Source organism: Bactrocera dorsalis, chromosome 3 (genome assembly GCF_023373825.1).
Source record: "Bactrocera dorsalis isolate Fly_Bdor chromosome 3, ASM2337382v1, whole genome shotgun sequence".
Taxonomy (NCBI): Eukaryota; Metazoa; Arthropoda; class Insecta; order Diptera; family Tephritidae; genus Bactrocera; species Bactrocera dorsalis.
Window position 1 is genome coordinate 84,379,752 of NC_064305.1, and position 22,345 is coordinate 84,402,096.

The following is a 22,345-nucleotide window of genomic DNA, read 5'->3' on the forward strand; positions in this document are numbered from 1 at the left end:
TCTTTAAAAAAATTAGCAATGTGCAACTAATTGCGCAAAAATTTATTTATTAAAAAGGAAAAAAAGACACATGTTTATATATTCATATTGCCATGTGTGAAATTAATTATATAATAATATTTTTGTGTGAATTTGATTCCCACAAATTGTTGCACATACCACTGTTTAATGAGCTTGCACAGCTAGCTTCGTCAATAACTGTTTCTTTACGTTTTTATTTCATTTAAATATTTTTATTTCTTTGTTTTGCCCAGCAGGAGGTCCAATTTATTGATAAACATATATACATACATATATACAATAAAATATAATATATTTGTTTACTTTGAAAGCTAAAGTTTTCTTTGATTCTGCTGAGTAGGATCAATTTTATAAGTAAACAGTGTCCGGGTTTTTCAAGAAACAACTTTTTATTGAGCAGTTTGGATTAAAACTGACCTTCAATTGTCATACACTCGAACTTACTTCAAGCTTAAGCTTTAATCAATAATACTTTATTTTATTTTAAATTATTTTATTTTAAAGTTTATGAGGATGATATCGTTTCGACTGAAGTTTACTTTACTTATTACACAAATTCTTCCATTACTTATGGTATACTCGTAGTTATAGTATCTCAATAGTTCTCAAGTTGGTATTTAATATCATTCACCAATTATGCTGCACGCCTAGACATATGTATGATATACCCCTCAAATCAATATTATTTCCAAATGTTTGGGTATATTTACACATAATTTAAGAATACACAGTAAATTGTTTTGGAAAAACCTTGCTAAAACAAAGTCCTCTATTGCTGCAGTAATTCCGTTGCTTGTGGAAAAAGTTCCGATCTAGAAATTATTGTCCGGTCAATGATCTATGGTAAAATAAATCAAAAATTTACAAAATCTCGTCGTTTATGGCCCGTCAAAAGTCGATTTTTTATCTGATTAAAACCCTGTTAGGTTCTTTCCGACTTCTGGTTCCCTTAAATAAAGGGTGATTTTTTAAGAGCTTGATAACTTTTTTTTAAAAAAAACGCATAAAATTTGCAAAATCTCATCGGTTCTTTATTTGAAACGTTAGATTGGTTCATGACATTTACTTTTTGAAGATAATTTCATTTAAATGTTGACCGCGGCTGCGTCTTAGGTGGTCCATTCGGAAAGTCCAATTTTGGGCAACTTTTTCGAGCATTTCGGCCGGAATAGCCCGAATTTCTTCGGAAATGTTGTCTTCCAAAGCTGGAATAGTTGCTGGCTTATTTCTGTAGACTTTAGACTTGACGTAGCCCCACAAAAAATAGTCTAAAGGCGTTAAATCGCATGATCTTGGTGGCCAACTTACGGGTCCATTTCTTGAGATGAATTGTTGTCCGAAGTTTTCCCTCAAAATGGCCATAGAATCGCGAGCTGTGTGGCATGTAGCGCCATCTTGTTGAAACCACATGTCAACCAAGTTCAGTTCTTCCATTTTTGGCAACAAAAAGTTTGTTAGCATCGAACGATAGCGATCGCCATTCACCGTAACGTTGCGTCCAACAGCATCTTTGAAAAAATACGGTCCAATGATTCCACCAGCGTACAAACCACACCAAACAGTGCATTTTTCGGGATGCATGGGCAGTTCTTGAACGGCTTCTGGTTGCTCTTCACCCCAAATGCGGCAATTTTGCTTATTTACGTAGCCATTCAACCAGAAATGAGCCTCATCGCTGAACAAAACACGCGCGCGAAACACATTTCGAACCGAACACTGATTTTGGTAATAAAATTCAATGATTTGCAAGCGTTGCTCGTTAGTAAGTCTATTCATGATGAAATGTCAAAGCATACTGAGCATCTTTCTCTTTGACACCATGTCTGAAATCCCACGTGATCTGTCAAATACTAATGCATGAAAATCCTAACCTCAAAAAAATCACCCGTTATTAGTAATAGTCGGAGTATTGGAGACTTTAGGAATTTTTAAAAGAGTTTTGCTTCAGTTTGCTACCGTGCAGAAGATATTTTTACAACGGCCTTTGAGGGCCTGTGATTTCTGCGCTTCTAAGTGCATTTTAGAGGATTAAAAAAGTACTGATAAAATTTTGTTTTCAAAAAAGTACATTAATGATGTCTTGTGACTGAAATATCATGTTATAAATTGCCATCTGTTAGTTTCCGTCATCCAACGCACCCTGTTTATACGCTAATGGCCGCCAAAAGGTGACATAAAAAACTTCAAAATGCTCTTTGGGCGATTACCACGCCCCTAGTGATTAATAATGCACCTGAAAACGCGGCAGGTCCTCTAATCAGTGCCACTTAGCTCATATACTTTGGCCGCTAGATGTCGCAGAAGGACGGAAAAATACCTGTTGTTGAAATAAAATAATGTTGTTGGGGCATAAGACTTGAAACATTTTTAAAGACTTGAATTTTAATGAAAAATAAATAGAACAGTGTTGCCATATTTATTACATTTAAAAATGCGCAATATTTATAATTAAGAAAAATGCAAACTGAATAAAAATTTTAAGTTGTTTGTGAAATTTTTGTATTGGCTTTGCCACCTGATTTAAAACTATAAACATTAAAAAAAATATTTGAAAATTAAAAATAATGATTAAAAGGGTGTTGTTTTAAAAATTTAAGTAAATTAATAAAAATAAATGTTGGTACTCAGAACAAGTACTTAAATGAAGGTTTATAACGAAAATACTTATAGTATGTGCTTAAAATATATTATTTTTGGAAATAAAAATTAAAGTAAAATATTTGAAAATTATCAGTTATAATTCAGTGGTGTTGCCATCTGATTTTTAAACTAAAAAGTAAAAGAAAAATATTTTAAAATTAATAAAAATTATTTAAAAGTGTTATTTTATGGTTTCGGTATGAATGAAAAGTCATTTTTTTTTAATTCAACAGTGTCTTTGATATATGAAAACTAAACATAATAAATTTGCACTTGATAAAAGCCGCGTCTACAATGTAGTTTACAATGAAACTTGTAAGGTTCTAAAATGCAAATAAAATAAAAGAGTTTTTCAAAACAAAACGTAAACTTCCTGGAATTCGTTGCTCATAAATTAGCAACAGTTTTCGCTAATTAATTATCACAACGTTCTGCTCGCCTGTTTTCGCAACTCATTTGCGTGCGTTGCATATTATCTAAATTAAAAGAACATGCTGCCACTCGGCTAATACCTTTTGTTATCTGTGAAATCTTATTAAGCGCGAAATTGTATATCAACTAATTAGGCGCTAATTAATTTGTGTACAAAATGTCATGGAATTTTCCTTTGCTCGCGATTTTTTATTTAACTTTAATTTGTTTGTTTTTTTTTTATTTTACTTTAATTTGTTTGTTTTTTTTTTTAATTATTTTTTGTTGTTTTTTGCATTTTTTTGTTGCTGTGCGCACATACGCTTCCTTTGCCGGCGTTAAACAGCTTTTTATGGTCATTTATTAGCTGGCATTGCGGCTCATTGACGACTCGTCAAAATAATGCGACTGCACAAGAGCTTTATTGCATATTGGAACTGCACAATCGGCGATTAATTAGCGCAAATTGTCGGGAAAAATCACAATGAAGTGCAATTTCAAAGGCGCGTGTGTGATATAACACAACATCGCTCGACTGTTTACACACTCAAATACACAAATATGTACGCGCATGCAACAACACACTTATATATACATTTGTTTGCGGTTATTTATGCGCGCGTATGTGTGTGTGTGCGAATTTATAATAGCTACTTTAGTTAAATATTGATCTTAGCCGATAGTTAGAAATTTACGAGGAAACACTAACTTAAATAATGAAATGGCAAACACGCAAATCCAAATTCGCAGTGCCACTAAATTTTCAAAACAAAAACAATTCTATTAGGTGATTTTTTTTTTGTTTTTTTGTTAAACTTTTGCTGTTACTAAGTATTTGCACAGCAGTTTTTCCTTAACTGCGCATAAACACACTTGCGCTTAGCTTCGGCGCAGGGTGCGCGGGGTGGTTGGGCATCATTAGAGCTGGAACGTTGTTAGCGTGTTGCCAATCTGTTAAGTTCTACATATGCAGGCGTGTGTGTGTGTATTTGCAAGTGTGGGTGCTTTATGGTTATCGTTTAGGGGGAAAATGTGTTGCTCGTCTTTTTTACTTTCGCAAGCTTTTGTTTTTCGCAAATGAAATTCTTCTTTCTAATTGTGCAAAAAACCCACTTTTGCATTCCGCATAGAAAAATTAACGTTTTTTAGTTGCGAAAAAGTGTTTATTTTCTACAAAAACAAAACAATCAGTATGCGTTAGTTTATAGTAGAAAATGCGTACAGTGACTGCAAATAATAAACATACGAGGAAAAGCTTCTTGGGGAGAAAAAAACGGGCGCAAAATTTCAGATCGATATCTTGAGAGACTATTCACGTGTATAAAGACAGACAGACCGACAGACCGACATGGCTTAATCGAATCAGCTCGTCACGGCGATCATTTATATGTATGTATGTATATATGTATGTGTATACGTAGGTTGCCTTTTATGTTTCGGAAAAAATGGAATTATCACATCGTGATTGATGATGATAAATCGGATGTATGGGAATCCCACAAAAGCTTTTCCTGCACGAAGAGCAAATGGTGTTTTTTTTTTTTGGAAATAGTGAACATGTCTCAACTAGAACAACGCTGAACAGTAAATTCTTTAAGAAATCAGGAAAACCAATCGCCGAAAAAAATCAAAAACCATAAACCATACGTAAAAGTTTGGTCGCTTACTTATCACAGCCACTGTAGGCGCGCACTCACTCCGACGTGTGAATGACTGCGAGCGTAAACATATGCATTGCCTCCAGGCGCAAAAGTTGATATCATCCGATGAGCGTAAACGAATTCACAAGCAACAATCATATATACATCGATCTTTATACGAATATACAAAACATATATAATTTTTTTTCGGCTGACACTCATCGATTATGAATGCCAAATTAGAAGTGGTAAATATCGAAAAGGTCCATAAACGCGCTTTAAAAGTGTTATTGCCACTCTGATAGTCATATATATGTATATGTATATACATACAAACTTAAGTATAGGTATGAAATTCGCGCATTAGAATGCTAATCAAAGTGCTTACTGCCACACACATGGCAATTGAAGAATGCTCATCAGCGTCATGTGCTCCTCACAAGGCCAAACAGTATGTGCCGATAAGCGGCGTAATATTTTTTTAAGTGCCTGTTGCAGGCTGACCACATACATGCATACACAAAGTGAACACACCGGCAGCTGACTAAAAATATATCTAAAACAATTAATATATATATATACATATTGTATATAAGTATGTAATTTACTATCATTTTTCTATGTACATATTTATATATAATTATTTGTATACATACTTATATGATGCAATGTGTGTGGCCATTGGCCTATAATGAGTCGCGCAAAAATATACAAATATTCATAATCGGATGTCACGTGTTATAGTCCATCATATTTTCAAGCACTAAGCACAATTTGATTGCCTTATGAGGAAGTGTAATTGTTTACGTTTATAATATTTATTGCATTCTTTGTTCAGTAAAAACAATTTATGTTTATATTTTATTTTTGCTGTTTTATATGCCTTAACCCTTATGTCAACGGCAACATACCTGGGTATGTTTTGCGTTTTCAAAACGCTGTAGCTCTGAACTGGATAATCGGATCGACTTGAAATTTCGTGATATCCTAGCGAAAACTGTTTTACGCAATAGTCCCAATTTTGGTTAGGATTGGATCATCCGTTTGGTAGATAAAGCCCATTTACAAAGTTGCACCCTTACGTCAACAGCATACATACCTGGGTATACCATACCATATGTATAGTAAAACGCATGTAAATATGATAATATTTGAAAAGTATAGTTTATTTTGAGTGAAAAAAATACTTATGGCATAAAAATTATTATAAATTATAAAATACTTATGAAAAAAATATTAAAAAAACTACGAAAAATTTAAAATTATTGAAATTCAATTACATCTATCGCATTGCGGCAAGTCTTTGGAATGCTCTGCGCACACTGGTTTGTTGCATAATGTGCATGCTTTACGAGTAGGGCGTCGTTTGGAGCAGATGTAGCAATTCCCCTTTACTTTTATGCGTTCCGTACTATCACGCTCCTCCGCTTCATGTGCTCCAGCATCCACAACTCGGATGGGCCTACCTATCATGGCTTCGATGGCGTCGCACGTTGAAAAAACTCTGGATATTCTGCTGTTATTCGCCCTTCTCTCTATTTCTGGCTTGCATAGTTGCTCACTTATGTAGCTGATGGAGAAACATCCTACGGTGTGGACAGGTTGTGGTTGTATCGAAGACCAAACATTACCATCTCTGGCAGTAAAATATTCCCCAGTTTCAATTGGTGCATCTTCAAGTTCTTCATCAGAATCACTGTCGTCCTCTGGGTCATATTCTGGTAACGTGGGCTCTTCTAAGTCTGAGTCATCACCACCAATATCACCTACACATTCATCTAAAGCCTCGTCACCAACTACTGAATCGTGGTCACTTATTTCTTCTTGGCTCTCTTCAAGCGTTTGACGAATATGTGCTTGCTGTTCTTCGTACGAAAGTGCGCTTAGTTGTCGTGAAGTAAGCCATTCACCATCTGCCATTTCACTTTGATTTTATTTTTTTATTTTCACAAAATAAACAGAAACGTCCTTTCACTTCGAATCATACGTGCATGATAAAATCCGTAATGCTGGTAAACCCTATTTTATAATTTTTAGCGCAAGTGGTTAATACAGGTACTAGCGATTTTTTCAGAGATGTGCAGTACTTTGAGGACCTGCCTGAGTTTTTATGTTTGCAACCTAAAGTAATCCTTATAAACACAAAACAAGTACTAACCACATCATCAGCGACCCTTAATAAAATATGTACACTTGTATGTATATTTGTTAAACTATATCAAGGTTGCCTGTGTAGAAATGTAAGCTAGGGTTTTTTTTAACCATGACCATTTCTAACACATGCATACGTACATATATTATCGATATAACGCAAATGTGTGAGTATATTGGTAAAAAAAATCTGAATAGCAAGCGATTAGTTGAATGTGTACCTGCCGGGTTATATCGGCATGCCATTTGCCATACAAAACGTATGTACATACCCGGGTGTGTTGCTGTTGACGTGCGTAAAAAAGTTCTGCTGTTGACATAAAGGTTAAGTATATAGAGTTGAACAACTCAGGCTCACAGGTGACTCTTTAGCTCCTAAATACGAGTATGTGTTATCAGAGTCGTAAAATTTTAATTGTTTGATAGAGACCAAAATCTGTCAGTCAGAATGGAGAGCACGTGTCGTATCTATGACCGCCAGGTCTTTTTTCGATTTTTGATTCCCATATACAGTCAGAAGGCCGAAAAAAGCGATTTTCCAGAATTTTTTCTGAAAAAAACTTTCAAATTTGTTGATCAAAAAATGTGTAATATGTATACATCTGGCAACTTTTAACTATATTTTAAGACTTAGTATTAATAAAAATATTTACTTGGAAAGGAACGACAGCAGATTTTCGGGAGCTCCTCTCAAAAAAGACTTTTTGCGGTGATCACTATATCTCTGAAGTGGATCCTCTGAAATTAGAAAATCAAACAGATTTCGTTAAAATAATTTTAATCTGTAAAGCAAATCGAAGGAATAAGCAAAATAATTTTTTTTTTAACAGAATGGCGGCTTACTGAAAAATATAATGAGAAACTCGTGTTACAATTTGAACCTAATCGGTTTAGCCGTTTTCAACATTTTCTCTTCGCCTGTCCAGCTAATACCTAAGCATATATGTAGCATATACCTAAACTAATTTCGCCTGACCTATAAAATAAAAAATAAAATCGGGGACTCTAATTCTCCTTCATAATTTCTATTGAACAAGAAGTGTGTTATTACATCAGTTCGATTAAATCTCAATAACATCTTGGGATTAGATATGGGTATTAAAATGACAAAGACTTAAACTTGAGGGCGTAAATAGGGTATATATTACCTCTACACTTACGCTAGAGCGCTGACGTATATTTTAGGTTCATTTGAAAGTTTTATTGTTTTAACTTACTATAAACAAGTATCTTAAAACGAGGTGCCAAGCCAGATCGTATGAAAATAAAGTTATTATGCCTTTTAAGTAAACGGGGGTTCCCACCATTCGATTGTAACACTTTATTTGTGATCAATTCTACGAACTGGTTAACAGCTATCATAACAGCACTTCGTTTGCAGAAATTATTGATAATTAACGCTTGGCTAACATATTTTATTTCACCTGTTTTACTTGCAGTTGAGGATGCTAAAAGGTATGCCATAAAATTGCGACAAAAATCGTTAATCGCCAGCGATACAACAGACGCTACATCATCAACGGCGTTGGCGACCAACTTTTGGTCGAACCCAACGTCACCGTTTATACCGGCGAACAGCAACGGTATTAACGGTAACGATGTCAACAGCATTGAAAGCGATCCGAATATGACCATATTGACACGTGACGATGTGATACTCGCCCAAAAAGGACTGCCGCCACAACAGTATGACGCATTCGTGCTATTCGCCGATGCCGATATTGAACAAGCCGCCGAAATACAAACCAAATTCGAAGAAAATGAGAAATACAATTTCAAGGTATGTGCCAAATCAAATAATTATTCGCACTAATTATATAATGAAATACATATTTATTTGTTGTTGTATTGCAGTTATGCTTCAAGAATCGTGATCTACTCGGTGGCGTACCGTTCACACACGTTGCATTGACGCAACTGATCGAGGAACGTTGCCGCTACTTACTTGTGATCTTAACAAAAGAATTTCTCGATAGTCCAGAGAATCAATTTTTGATGAATTACACACACGCGCTGCAAATACGTGAGTGCATTTGCCGCTAATAATCGAGTTGAACGGTATGGAAAATTTTATTTAATTCAATTACATTTTCCGTTTTTTCCTTTGCTTTACAGAGAATAACACGCGCAAGATCATACCGCTTATTTATGAGGATTCGGTTATTATACCACGTGCCTTGAAAATATACACACACCTCAAGTACACACCAGTGCCTACTACGCTATTTGACTTTTGGGCGCGTCTTGGTGACTCAATACGACGCTCTTACAATGCTACGGACCCGTCGCCATATGGCCTGAATGAAGTTGACAAGTAAGCCATGAATCTTTAAGCCATAAGTTAGAATTGCAGCCGTTTTAGATGTATTCACTCTAACCTAAAAAGTTTTTTTGTGAGAAAAAGTAAAAAGTCAACATTTTTTTTTTGTTTTTTTTTTATATATAAATAAAATCAATATTTCTTACACTTGAATACAGAAAAAAACGTGTATACCAAGATGGTTCGTGAATCCAAAACAATTTACAGATTTCGAATATCTTCTAAAGTACAAAAAGCGTGCCAAAGCTTAAAAAACTACTTTTGGGAAAACGCGTTTAAAACTGAACGAGCGACATGAATAGCGAGGGCTAGGTCGGTTGTGACCTTAGCCTCTTTGCATGTCCACCTAACACACTTATCCTTCCTGTGCCAACTCTGTGGAAGTATATCTTCTTCAATCTCCATTCTATTTTTTTAACTAGAAATAAAACAATAAAAATATAAAACTCGCCACAACAACAACTCGTAATTGTATTAGTCTACTAAAAACAATACAGAGCTCTCAACATTTTTTATATTCTTCATAAACAGTTATATTTAATAATAACAATAAAGTAAATTATTATCTCACGATCAGATAAACCTCTCAAGTACACACAAGCCAAGCATTCAGCACTATACATATAATACTTATTTGCTTAGCGCCTAATCACACCTCTTAAATGCACACACTCAAAATATATACATATGAGTGTTTGTATTTAGATAAATATGTACTTACTTTATCTTTATAAATTGTTTTTTATATATATTATTTTTTTTACACCCACAGCGTGCTGCCCGTTAGGCAACTACCATCTGACACGAGCTATACAAGCTTACCATCACCCCGCACAACGAGCGTAACCACACCCACCTCACCGATACCGAGCATCAATATTAACGGACATGCCTACACACCCGAAGAGGAGGAGGATGATGTATTTCAACAGAAGGAGCAACGTTATCATTTCAACAAACGTTCATCCCTGCGTCATCACAATAGTGTATACAGTCACAATCACAACAACAATCGCATTAGTCAAGTCGTCAATGGTTTGCGAAATGCGCACTCTACTAGTCAGCTAAATGCTGGCGTTAATGTTGACAACGCCGTCAGCATGAGTGATCTCAGCATAAATACGGAGGCGAAGAAGAAGAAAAAGAAACCTATTAAAGCTGTGCTCAAGCGGGTGTTTAGCCGCAGTAGTCCGAAACTACAACAAACAGCAGAATAATAGTATTGTATTTTAATTAATTGTTTTTTGTTTTTATTTTTTGCTTAATTGTAAATTGACTTTAAGATTGTATTTATAAATCACAGTTTTACGAGTATATATATATAATATTATTTAGCAAAACCAATGAATACGTAACAAAATGCAAGCAAAATGAAGAAAATGTTATGTTCTAGTGTATTGTATATTATTTATGTATTAATTTAATTATACGAATCTGGTTTTATCTTCGCAACTGTGACATAATAAGCAGCAAACACTCACAAAACATATATAAACAATATAAATTTCGTGCGCTTTACACGCTTTCTGCTCTTTACACCCGCTCAATCAGTTAAAACTCGTCTTTTTATATAAAAAATTTAAAAAGTGTGCGTTATTAATTGTTTTAATATACAATATATATTTGTTGTTAATTGTAAAGTCAATTCTGACTGGCCGCCATTTTCTATAACGCTTTTAAAATGTTTCAAATATACATTTAAGCTATCCAGTGCTCACTACATAATTCCTTAGCAACTTGTTGCATTTCTTACTTCGCTCACAAATGCTCATATATACACAAACATCAATATTTAGCGATCAATTTAGCACGCGCACTCATGTACATACATATCTGATGATTAAATTTATAAGATTCTTCAAACATAGCTGCACAAATCAGTGTCATTTTAATGATTATTTTAACTGTTAAATTAACTGTTTCAATATTGCAAACATATTAGCAAGCCATAAAGTGCTTTAAAAAACCATTATTAAGAGTTGTATTTATATATATATGTATACATATTCATAAAGAATGTACTATTTTAAGACAACGAATAAAGACAATATGCAATCTTATAAAAAAAAGAAAACCCCCACGCTATCATTATCATATTCAATTATGATTCATATAAAATTTGGTTTGCAGTTCACACAATGCTGTCGTTTATTATAGCATTGGAGACGCATCAGAATAATAAGTAGCTGCTTTTAAAGTTTTCATGAATGAAACAGTATAATCTAAAATGTTTAATTCGTGTATCCCCAGTAAAAAATGGTTTTACATACAATTGAATTTGTTTTGCACAAATTTCTATTGAATTGGCTAAAGCAAATGAATGCATAAATTTATTGATGTAGTTTCAACGAGAAAGTTAGTGCATTATAATTTATTTCAATGACGGAGAGGCAATGACAATGCGCCACATCCAACACTGTCATATTTATTTTTCGAACTATGTATTAAACAAATTGCGGTTGTATACAATTGCTTAGTTAAGACTTTTAAATAAATTCTCCAAAAAATGTTGGTAATATGATTAGTGCCACACAGTGTTAACAAACAAGAGAGGTGATGAAGAGATAGTTTAGTATTGGCCTTAACGACTTGCAAATGCTTAAGATTGGTATAGATGTACATGGATCTTATTACATTTTGTATAACTAATTGTTATGTACATACCAGATTCTTCTGCGACATCCGCTAAATAACTGCATTTGTAACCGGTTTTCAATATATGTATGTAAGTGTATATCTTAAAGAAGTTGCACTTTATACATACATATGTCTATTGAGTAAATCAGGTGAGATTTTATCTATGTAGCTAAACCCGATTTATTAACATACGCAACAAATTTATCACTTTATTCACTTACAAAAAATGTTGAGGTTAGGTTAGCAACAGCTAATTATTGACCGAGTGCCGCAATATAATAAAAAATATTTCCTTTGTAAACCACACATATAAATGCTTTACTTTTATAAATCAACGCATTTAATTTATAAACAATTTTGTGCAATTATAACAATCTCCTTATTAAAATCACTTCAAATATTTTTTCTCAGAGTGGAAGACGGATACGCGCAATGAACTAATGTACCGTTTTGATTTTGACAAATGCCGGAAATACACAGGATGCAGCCGTACACACAAACAACTTTATATAAGCCATATTATGTCTCATATCAAGTTGAAAAGATATTCATGTATAAAATATGATTTCAAAAACATAATGAGAGAAAAAATTTAAAAATCTCTTTTATAAAAAACAATTTAGCTGATTTTTTTAGCAGTTCAGAATCTAGTCATTGTAGTCACCCTATACGAAATTGGACGGGCTGCCACATTTTGTTTGGTATCGTCTCTGTGCACATAACTTGAATAACTTATTGGGAAATATATTACTAATACTTATACTTCTATAACTGCTTCTTTTGTTAAAAATTATAAAAAATTTTAATTCTTGGATGTAGTTTTTTTTATATTTAGCAAATAAAAATTCTTCACACAAACATTTTTATAAGCGACAAAAATCCCTTTCTGAGCGAGCGTTGACAACACTCATGCCGGTAAATTGTTGTAATCTTTTTCACTCGCTAACTTATCATTTATTATTGTTTCGACCGCAGCAATTGTTTAAATCGGATTTCGGTTCAAATCTACCGTCAATGCATTGAATTTGTATAAAACGACTTTTTTGAGTATGTCAATTAAGGAAATTTATATGGAATAAAGACTCGAATAGTTTCAACAGGTAGCAGACTATTTGGCGGGACTCGAAAAAAAGGTAATTAATTCTTATAAACGAGTGTTTTCGCTAAATTAATAAAACGTTTCAATTATTGATTAATTACAGTCGTTATAAAAACAGTACCTGTGCATTGTTATTAGCAAACCTCACGAAGTTAATGAATGTGCTACTCTGTTTAAGCAGGCATATGCTAGTAATTGTTTAATATGGTGCTGGATACAAATACCGAAAACGCCATACCTTTCTCTATGAAAGTGTCCGCCTTTAAGTATAGCGAAGAAGCACGTCTCCTAGCTGAAACGCCGCTTTCCGAGTTGAGTTCGGAAACATGCATTAAACTTTCGGAAATGTTGAATGGTCGTAAAATCTTGAGACATGCGGGAGATGATCGTGACTGGCGCGGCATAGCCGAATTGGCAAAAGTGCGAAACTTCTGTAATAACAACTCTGACGATCCAATGCAGACTGTTTTAAGTCAGTGGACACAACGAAATGCGGTGGAGGCTACATGTTTTCATTTACTGCATTTTCTTTCTCAAATCGATCGGTGGGACGTGAGTGACGATATTTTTACGTTTCTGCGTAAGTAGGGAAATAAATATAGTTCACATAATCTAGTATTTAATAAACCTTCTCATTTTAGTGAAAGATGCTCGGCATTTTGAATGCAGTAGGTCACATGCAAATGTAACGGTTAGTGCACACACAGAGGGTGTTTCAATTACTCCAATTGAAAGTAGTGAACAAAATTTAGTTAGCAACAATATAAATAGGGTGAATAACAGCGAAAACGAAGAAGGTGGTGATGACACAGATAATGAAGAAAATGACGATGGCGGTTCAAGCTCCTCAGCAAGTGAACCACCAAGTCCGCCTCCTAGCCCACCACCGAGCCCGCCCACAAATCTGGAATCTCTAATTGAACGTGTTGAAGAATTAACAAATGCGTCAGCGCAGGCGAGAGTCAACGCACTAACAACTGTACTGGCCGTGCCCGAGGCTATGCCTGCAGCAGTAAAAACTCCCAAAACGGTGATAGAACAAAACGAAAGCGAAAAATATACGAACGAAGTAAATCCGCTAACACGCCAAGATGCTGCGCGTTTACGCAGGGGATTGCCGCTAACAAAATACGATGCATTTGTACTGTACGCCGAACCTGATCAGCATTACGCCAACGAAATGCAGCACATGTTAGAAAAATACACAGAATATAATTTCCAGGCAAGTCACCTGTGACTACTGTATTTAAATTCAAATGTAACGTTTACTTTCTTTGTTCCAGCTTGTGTTTAAAAACCGTGACCTGCTCGGTGGCACCTTCTTTCACGATGCGGTGACGGAGCTCATGGAGGATCGCTGTAACTACGTACTGTTAATTGTAACCCCAAATTTTAACCGCGATTACGAGAGTTGCTTCTTCTTCAATAACGCGCAAACGCTGCAATTGCGTAAGTAGGAAATTATTTTCTGAAATTCTTCCTTAATACTAATACATAAATGGCATTCTGCAGAGGAAAATCGTCGCAAAATTATACCACTACTCTACTGCTTACATTTACCGCGTCGTTTACGTGGTCTGCATACGCTCAAATACCATAGTGAACATTTTTGGGATCTTTTGGTCGATTCCTTAAGCGTCAAAGAATTGCCACCGCTCACAAAAACCACAGAATATAATCTGTAAGCGTATATTATGATTACATTTTGTTATTGTATACTTTATGTCACTGTTTAATTTTTGTTTAGTGATATGCCAGCGCTACCAAGTATGCCCAAACCACCAGACGCACCAATAGCAGCTGCTGACGAATATAAATCCGAAGCAAAACCAAAAGCTCAAACCGCTGCTGATAAACGCGCGGTTAAAAAGAAATTTTTAAAGAAGCCCGAATGGATAAAGAAGAACAAAGTACAGCAATAACTCAAATTGTGCCTGAATTTAGCAACAAAGAGGGCTGTGCGCATTTACTTGCCAATTTTAAAGAAACCAAAAATTATACACATACCCATATACATACATACATACATATGTACAATGAGATTAACCGTTGTTTGCCATGTGTAGTGCCTTTTCTATTAATATTTGCAGCCTATATTTTGTAGCTTAGTTTGTTAAAAAAAATCCTATCTCATAATTTTAGTGCAAAAATATCGAATGAAATATACCTAAATATGTACTTAAAAATGTCTGTCATTCCATGCTTGCAAATCAAGTGAAGCGTGAAGAATTGTATTAATATTTGTGTTTGTGTGCTTTAACGTCTACTAACAACACTTTTTTGGCAATTGTTAAGTGAGTGCTGTTTGAGGAGTATACTAAGGCAACAATCAAAATTCTGATATGCCAACGAGATTTACTTCGCGGTTTCTAGCAATGCTTCGACAACGTGTGGTAAGTAGGGATATTTATATTTTTAAGCACGTGTTGGCATATTATACTGAAGGTTGCGAATTTTTTTTGAAAAAATTTCTAATATGAATTATTTTCAATTTTTAATGTTAGGATTAAAAAAAATGTTTAATTTAGTGTTAAAAATATATATATTTTTTAATTTATTAGTGAAAATTGGTTTATTTTTTAATTCAGATAATAATAATTATTTTTTTATTATTTAATAATAAAAATTAAATTTTTTTTTTAATTTAAAGCAAAAATTAAAAAAAAAATTTTTAATTCCAATTTTTTTAATTCCAAACAACTAAGATTAAAAATTTTGAAAATAGTTTTTAATTTAAAAATTGAAGTGACAAATAAAAAAAAAATCAATATAAAAGCTGGAAAGAAAAAAAGGAGAGTAAAGGAAATATTAACATATTTTATATTCATATATTTAAATAAGACAAAAAAAAAATTATTTTTCATTCTTTTTCATTGCATTTAGAAAATTTGAGCAATATATTAGAACACAAAGTATGCAACGAAATGTAAATTTCAAACCATTTATTTTTAAATGTTAATTTGGGATTATTTTTTCCGATTCAGATTTTTTTTGTAGATTTAGTTTTTTTCTTTAAATTTCAAACCGGATTTTGAGCTTAAAAATTTAGAAAAAAGTTAATTAAAATATTTGGGCTTTCAAAGAAAAAAAAAATAAAAATACTTAATTCAAATGCTCATTGAATATTTTATTTTTTTTTTTTTTGTAAATTTAATTATTTTTAAATGCAAATAAAACTTAGTTCCAATGTTAATTAAATTATTTTATTTTGGTTTACCAAAAAAAAAAATTAATTCAAATGTTATTCAATTAATTGAAATGTTAATTTTTTTTGTATTCAAAAATAATTTAATTCACATTTGAATTATTTTTTTTGTAAATTAAACTATTTTTACTGTATTATTTGCAACTCTGCATATACTTATGTATATTTTAATATATGTCAGAACATACGCACACTCTACTCCTAACAAAATTGTCGAAAAATTTAAACAATTGTTGCAATGTTTTTTTGTAATTTTTTTGCATTTTATTATTTTTCATCATAAATAACTTTGTTGTTTGTTTGTTGTTGTTGTCGTTTGTTATTTGTTATTCATCGTTTGCTGCTCATCACTGTTTAAACTGTTAATTATTATAATTATTATTATTATTTTTTTGTCTCATCATTTATTTTATACTTGTTGCTGTATGCATTTTGCATACATCATACATAATTTGTAACCGCTTTTAATTAATCTATGCATGCATGTATGTTTGTATGTATGTATGTATGTCTGCTACTCAGCATCGTCATCATGATCATCATCATCGCTCATCATTAACGCTCGCAACGCAACGCATTCACTATTTAATTATGTTGTCTGTATGTATGTGTGTTTGTATGTATGCTTTTTTGTTTGCATGTATGTGTGTATGTTTTGTTAATAATTTTTATTATTTTCTATTAATTTTTGACACATACATACAACTGCGCATAAACAATGCAATTGCTGTGTGTTTTTTTGTGTGTGTGTGACTGTTGCACTCTCTTGCCTTACTGACTGACCGCATGACTATGTGTTGTCCGCTGCTAAGTGCGTTGCTTGTTTAATGCCATCCATATATGTATGTATGTATGTATGCTCGCATTTGTTGTTTTCTATTGTTAATTGTTTTCCTATTTATTGTTAATTAGTGTTTTTTAATTGTATTTATTTTGCTATTGTTGTTGTTATTATACTATGCAGTTGTTTACTGTGTGTGAAAGTCAGCCTGTGGTGCGTTCCCTCGGAAATGTGTGCTATTTATGTAATTTTCTATTTTTTGCCAGTGTGTTGTTTTTATTGTTGTTGTTCGTTTACTACTGTATGTATGTATATATGACGAATGATGCGTTTTTTGGTTTCATTTATTCATAATATTTATTATTTTTTATTTACTTCAATTAATGGAAATTATTATTAATTTTAGTTGGTTTTTAATAATAATGATAATCATAGTAATAATAATCAGTATAATCATAATGCTTACAACTAAATTAATATATTTTTTATGCAATTTCTTTTCGTTTTTTTGTTTTTTTTTTCATTAAATTACTATACTCATTATATCTCCAGCGCTCACTCGCTCTCTCTCTTGCGCTTTATCTCTTATATGCTTTACCTAACTTGTTTTTCATTTACTTTTTATCATTATTTTAATTTTTTTTTGTTTTGCGGTTTTAACTTGAACTTTATCTGCTTCTAAGTACTGCTGCTTTGCTACGCTTACTATTATTATTATTTATTTCATATATTTTTGCCTGCCTCTCATTTGTGTTGTAACAAAATTAATAAAAACAATTTAATTGATCATTTTTTTTTGTTTTTTTAATTACAATAATATGCTAGTTGTGTTTTTCTTCTGCTTTATTTTTAGTTTTAATGTATTATTTACTGTTAGCAATCATTTTTATGCGCTAGCTTTATGCACTAATGCATGTTATTTTAATTAATTTTAATGTTTTTAATTTTTTAGTTATTTTTTAATATATATTATGTTTTTTAATATAAATTATATTTTTTATATATTTTGCAATATTTTTTTTATTAATTTTCAATTTTGTTTTTATTAATTTTTAATTTTTTTATTTATTTTTTATATTCTTTAATATTTGTTATGTTTATTTTAACTTTTTGCAATATTTTTTATTTATTTTAAATATTTTTATATTTTTCTCGCTGCTTGTTTGTCTTTGCGGTTTACTAATTCTCTCTGCCTTCTTGTGTTTTGCTAACAAAAATGATTTGCGTGTTTGCTTTACTTTTCAATATTCTGTTTTTACTGTTTTTCTTTGCTCTTTTTATACACTAATCAGTTTTTGCAACATTTTTTAGACTTTTTAGTTATTTTTCCAATTCGTTTTTATTTATTAGATTTTTGAATTTATTTATTATTTCTGAATGTTTGTTTTTCACAATTTTCAAATATTTCCGCATTACATATTTTAATTTTAATTTAACTTTCTCTTAATTTTTAACTTCCTCACTTAGCTGATTGCATTTTTACCGCAAAAAATTAATTTACCATGTTTTTTTCTGGAAACATTTTAAGTTTTTATTATTTTTTCATTATTAATTTTCCTTATTCATTATGTCTTCTCATAAACTTTAGTTTATGCAATTTTACTTTTAATTTTTTTTATTATTTATTTTATATAATATACATATTTTTTCCTTCTTTTTCTATATGGTTTTATTAATTTTTATTTATGTACCGGCGCTTTTAAAGTACAAAACAAAAAACCTAAGAAAAGACATTCTCATGCTTACACGCATTGTTTTGGAAGTGAGCTTGTGAATGGGTTCGTAAGTGGCTAAGTGACTTGTGTGTCATGCGAAATGTGTGTTGGGTTAACTTTTTTGGTTTCTGTTTGGCTTTTGGCGAAGTGCGGACTTTGGTTTGCGTGACTTTTTTTTAATTATTGAAATTTTTGTTTTTAGATTTTAGTTATGAAGTGTTCTCATATGCCACTGTGTGTAGGTCTTTTTAAGGGCGAGCGGCGTCTGCGGTCTTATGTTAGTTTCTTTGTGAAATGCTTGGAATATTGAATTAATTTTTGACGTAGTTTTAGAAGTATTTGCTTTGAGTGTTGCAGTAGAAGTATTTCCCAAAGTTAAAATAAAATTTACAAATTTATTAAAAACTAAATTTTATAAGAAATGTTTTCACATTTTTTGTTATTTCTTTCTGATTGATCATTTTGAAAGGAGATCACCACACTACATATATAGTTGTTTTCGGAATAAAATACAAGACATTAATTTAAATCCTAAACACATTAGAACTTGAATAAACAACGTGGAGAAAGTTGATTCTTGTTTAATAGAAAAAAAGAAAGAAATAAAAAAAATTGCCAAAAAAAATTATTTTAAATAAATACTAATTAGTAAAAAAATATCTTACAAAAAAATATTTAAAAGTTTTTGTTACTAATTATTCATTTTCTATTTTTTTTACTTTTCTTCTTCGCTGAATGTCTTACTAAAGATAAAATTAATAGTAAATAAATAATAATTGAAAAAAAATGTCTTAAAAAATATCAGAAACAATTTTTATACTATGAATACCTTACTAAAGCTAATCAAATAATTAAATAAAAAAGATTTATTATTTTGTGGAAAGAAATTGGTAATTTTTTATGACTACTCAAGTCAAGTGGCATCATTTGAGAAATTTGTATTTTATTTTTTTAACAGCGGTTGGCCGGGTAAAATCCAGGTCAATTCCGGTAACATGGAAGCGGCTGTCGTGGGAACACTTTTATCAAATTTTTCTGTTTACTTTTTGGAAAAAAGTTAGTTTTTCAAAATTTTATAAAAAAAAAATTAAAAAAATAATAATTAAAAATTCTTTCAAGATGTTTGGTTTTAAAAAATAATAAAAAAATTAAAGAAAAATTAAAATAAAAAAAAGAAAAAAAAAACATTTTAAAAATTAAAATTAACAATAAAAATAAAAAATTAAAAAATTAAAACTAAAAAACTTTAAATTACATAAATTAAATATTTTTATTTAAAAATTGTTGGAAAATATGATAAAAAAGGAAAATACATATTTCTTATTATCAGCAACTCTCTGCATATTAAATAGATAAAATGAAACCAATAATTGAAAATAAAATTATTTATCGAAAAAATAAGAAATTCAAATATAAAAAAAATTGATAATCTTTATAGCATTTAAATTAAAATTATAATCGTTATTTTTATTATTATATAAAAACATTAAATATTAAAAATAATTAAAATAAATAATTTTTTAACAAATTTTGTGCTATTTTGTTTTTCAATCCCGCTTTTGGTATTAAAAATTTTAAAATTATTTTTATTTAAAATTTTGGATTTTTTTAATTTTTAATAGTAAATACATAAAATTACATTAATAATAGAAAATTAAATTATTTGGAAAAAAAAAATTCAAAAATAAAAAAATGTTGATCATTTTTATTTTTAATATTATATAAATACACTTTACATACTTTACATAACTAATATTTAAATAAAATTTATTTCAAAACAATAAATATAAATAGGCAAATGAAAAGCAAATACACTAACTCCAACTTTTAACAACAAAAAAATCCTTTTCTTTTCGAAATCGTTTACTAACAAAAGTACCGCTACACTTAGCTGCTCAAGCGCCTCTTCAATGCAATTTTTTTCTTTATTTGCATGTGATTTATATTTCTTTGTGAGTTTGTGTGTTTTCTGTAACGCTTCGTCCCTTCCGGTCGTATATTTTCTAATAATGATCTTCAATTTTCTACATTTATACATTTTTTTAATCATTAACATGATAATTAAGCAATGTCATGTTAGGCATTTTCATGCCGGTGCAAGGTGTTTGTGTACTTTCTAATTAGAAAAACGGGCCTTTTTCAATTTTTTCGAACACATTTCGCATATTACACATTGTTTTAGGTTTCGTATGTGGTTTTGTGCTTTGAATAATGAAGAGTACAATAGTTTGACTTTTAATTGCATTTTTCATATAAATTTTCGAGATTGTTTGGTTATGTTCGACAAATTGTGAAATGTTTGAGATTTTCGTTTGCGCAAAGTGTGGTTTGCGCCAATGAGCGACGCTTTATGATTGCAGTAAAGGTTTTTTAGTGTATCAGATTTTTATGAATTAATTATTTTTTGGAGTTTGCCGCTTGGTTAACAAAAATTGAGTGATTTTGATCGGAAACGTGAAAATTCGAGTGTGTCGGAATTCTGTTTTTTTTTGCTGAAAATTTCAATTAAAATATGTTTCACTCAGTATTCTGCATCAACAAATTAGAAATGTACTCAATGTATGTGCGCTTGTGTGTGTGTGTTAATGAACATTTGCATAACTAACAATTTTTTTATTAATTTTTTTTTCATTCAAAATTTTTGCTAAGTGTTTATTTCAGTTGTCTTGGTGTGTGTTAGTATTATTTCTTATAAGTTTTTATTTTTTTTTTTTAATTTTTTATTTTATTTTAACTACTTCATCTATTTGTGCTTTGCTTATGCGCTTACATAACTGGGCGTACTAACAACAAAAACAGTTGGTATTTTTAAATTACACATATTTCACGCAATTTATTTCACTAAATCTCCTTTTTGTTCTTTTGTTCACTATAATTACAAAATAGTTGAGGAAAAAACTCATAATGGCAGTGTATCTTGATCCTCAATTCATCGTTTGCAAACATTATCATTATTATTAGTTTTTGAGTAGTTTTTCCTTCCAATATTCTTTTTAATATTTTATTTTATTCTTTTAATTATTTTTCGTTTCATTTATTTCTCAGCTGTTCAGATTCAATTATGAAATTTCTAAAAACCAATATCACTACGAGGAGAATTTTGTGTGTTTTTCTTGTGTTTACGTTTTCGTAAATATATTCGTTCATTCGTTTTTATTATTTCTGAGATTTTCTGTGTTGTTTATTTATTTTATTTTATTGTTTATTCGTATTCACATTTTCATTAATCTTTTTAAATAATTCTTTTTTATATTTTCTTTTTATTTTGTATTTTTTACTTTGTGTTTTCTTCTAATTCTGATATTTAAAAATTATGCGTGTTTTGTTGTTGTTATTGTTGTGGTAATTTCCTCATCATGTACACTATTAAATACTATGGCAGTTTTATTTATTTATTATGTAATACACTTAAAAAAAACAACAACAAAAACAGCGAACACTTCTTTCACAATTATTGTATTGTTTTAGTATTTATAATGCGAAATTAGAAGAGTGGATGCTGAAAATAATAACTGTAAAAACAATTATATTGCAGAGTGAAAAAATTTTGGCGATTTTCAATCTCATTACGCTTATCCCTGATGGGGTCTCTTTACTCTAGAAATGTACTGACAAGGGAAAAAAGCTCTGATGGCGCCTAAAAGTATGCTTATGTACAATTATATTATAAGAGTAGTCACTACTTTTTGAAAAAAATGTGGGAAATTTTCAATCTCAATATCCTG

The 22,345-nt window shown here is 31.0% G+C and overlaps 2 protein-coding genes across 2 annotated transcripts in view; both read left to right on the forward strand.

Annotated features, from left to right (window-relative positions):
- Positions 1–11,257, forward strand: part of LOC105227779 (uncharacterized) — a 44,559-nt gene extending 33,302 nt beyond the window's left edge. Inside the window, exons 3-6 of the mRNA XM_011207288.4 lie at positions 8,303–8,643; positions 8,718–8,886; positions 8,979–9,177; positions 9,956–11,257. Of these exons, the coding sequence (XP_011205590.2) occupies positions 8,303–8,643; positions 8,718–8,886; positions 8,979–9,177; positions 9,956–10,400 (1,154 nt within the window). The 3' untranslated portion in view covers positions 10,401–11,257. The remainder of the gene's footprint in view (positions 1–8,302; positions 8,644–8,717; positions 8,887–8,978; positions 9,178–9,955) is intronic.
- Positions 11,258–12,746: 1,489 nt separating this feature from the next.
- Positions 12,747–15,314, forward strand: LOC105227777 (uncharacterized). The gene is made up of 6 exons (XM_049454028.1): positions 12,747–12,953; positions 13,023–13,499; positions 13,561–14,141; positions 14,203–14,368; positions 14,432–14,600; positions 14,667–15,314. The coding sequence occupies exons 2-6, from the start codon at positions 13,124–13,126 to the stop codon at positions 14,839–14,841; spliced, it is 1,467 nt and encodes a 488-aa protein (XP_049309985.1). The 5' UTR covers positions 12,747–12,953; positions 13,023–13,123; the 3' UTR covers positions 14,842–15,314.
- The last annotated feature ends 7,031 nt before the right edge of the window (positions 15,315–22,345 follow it).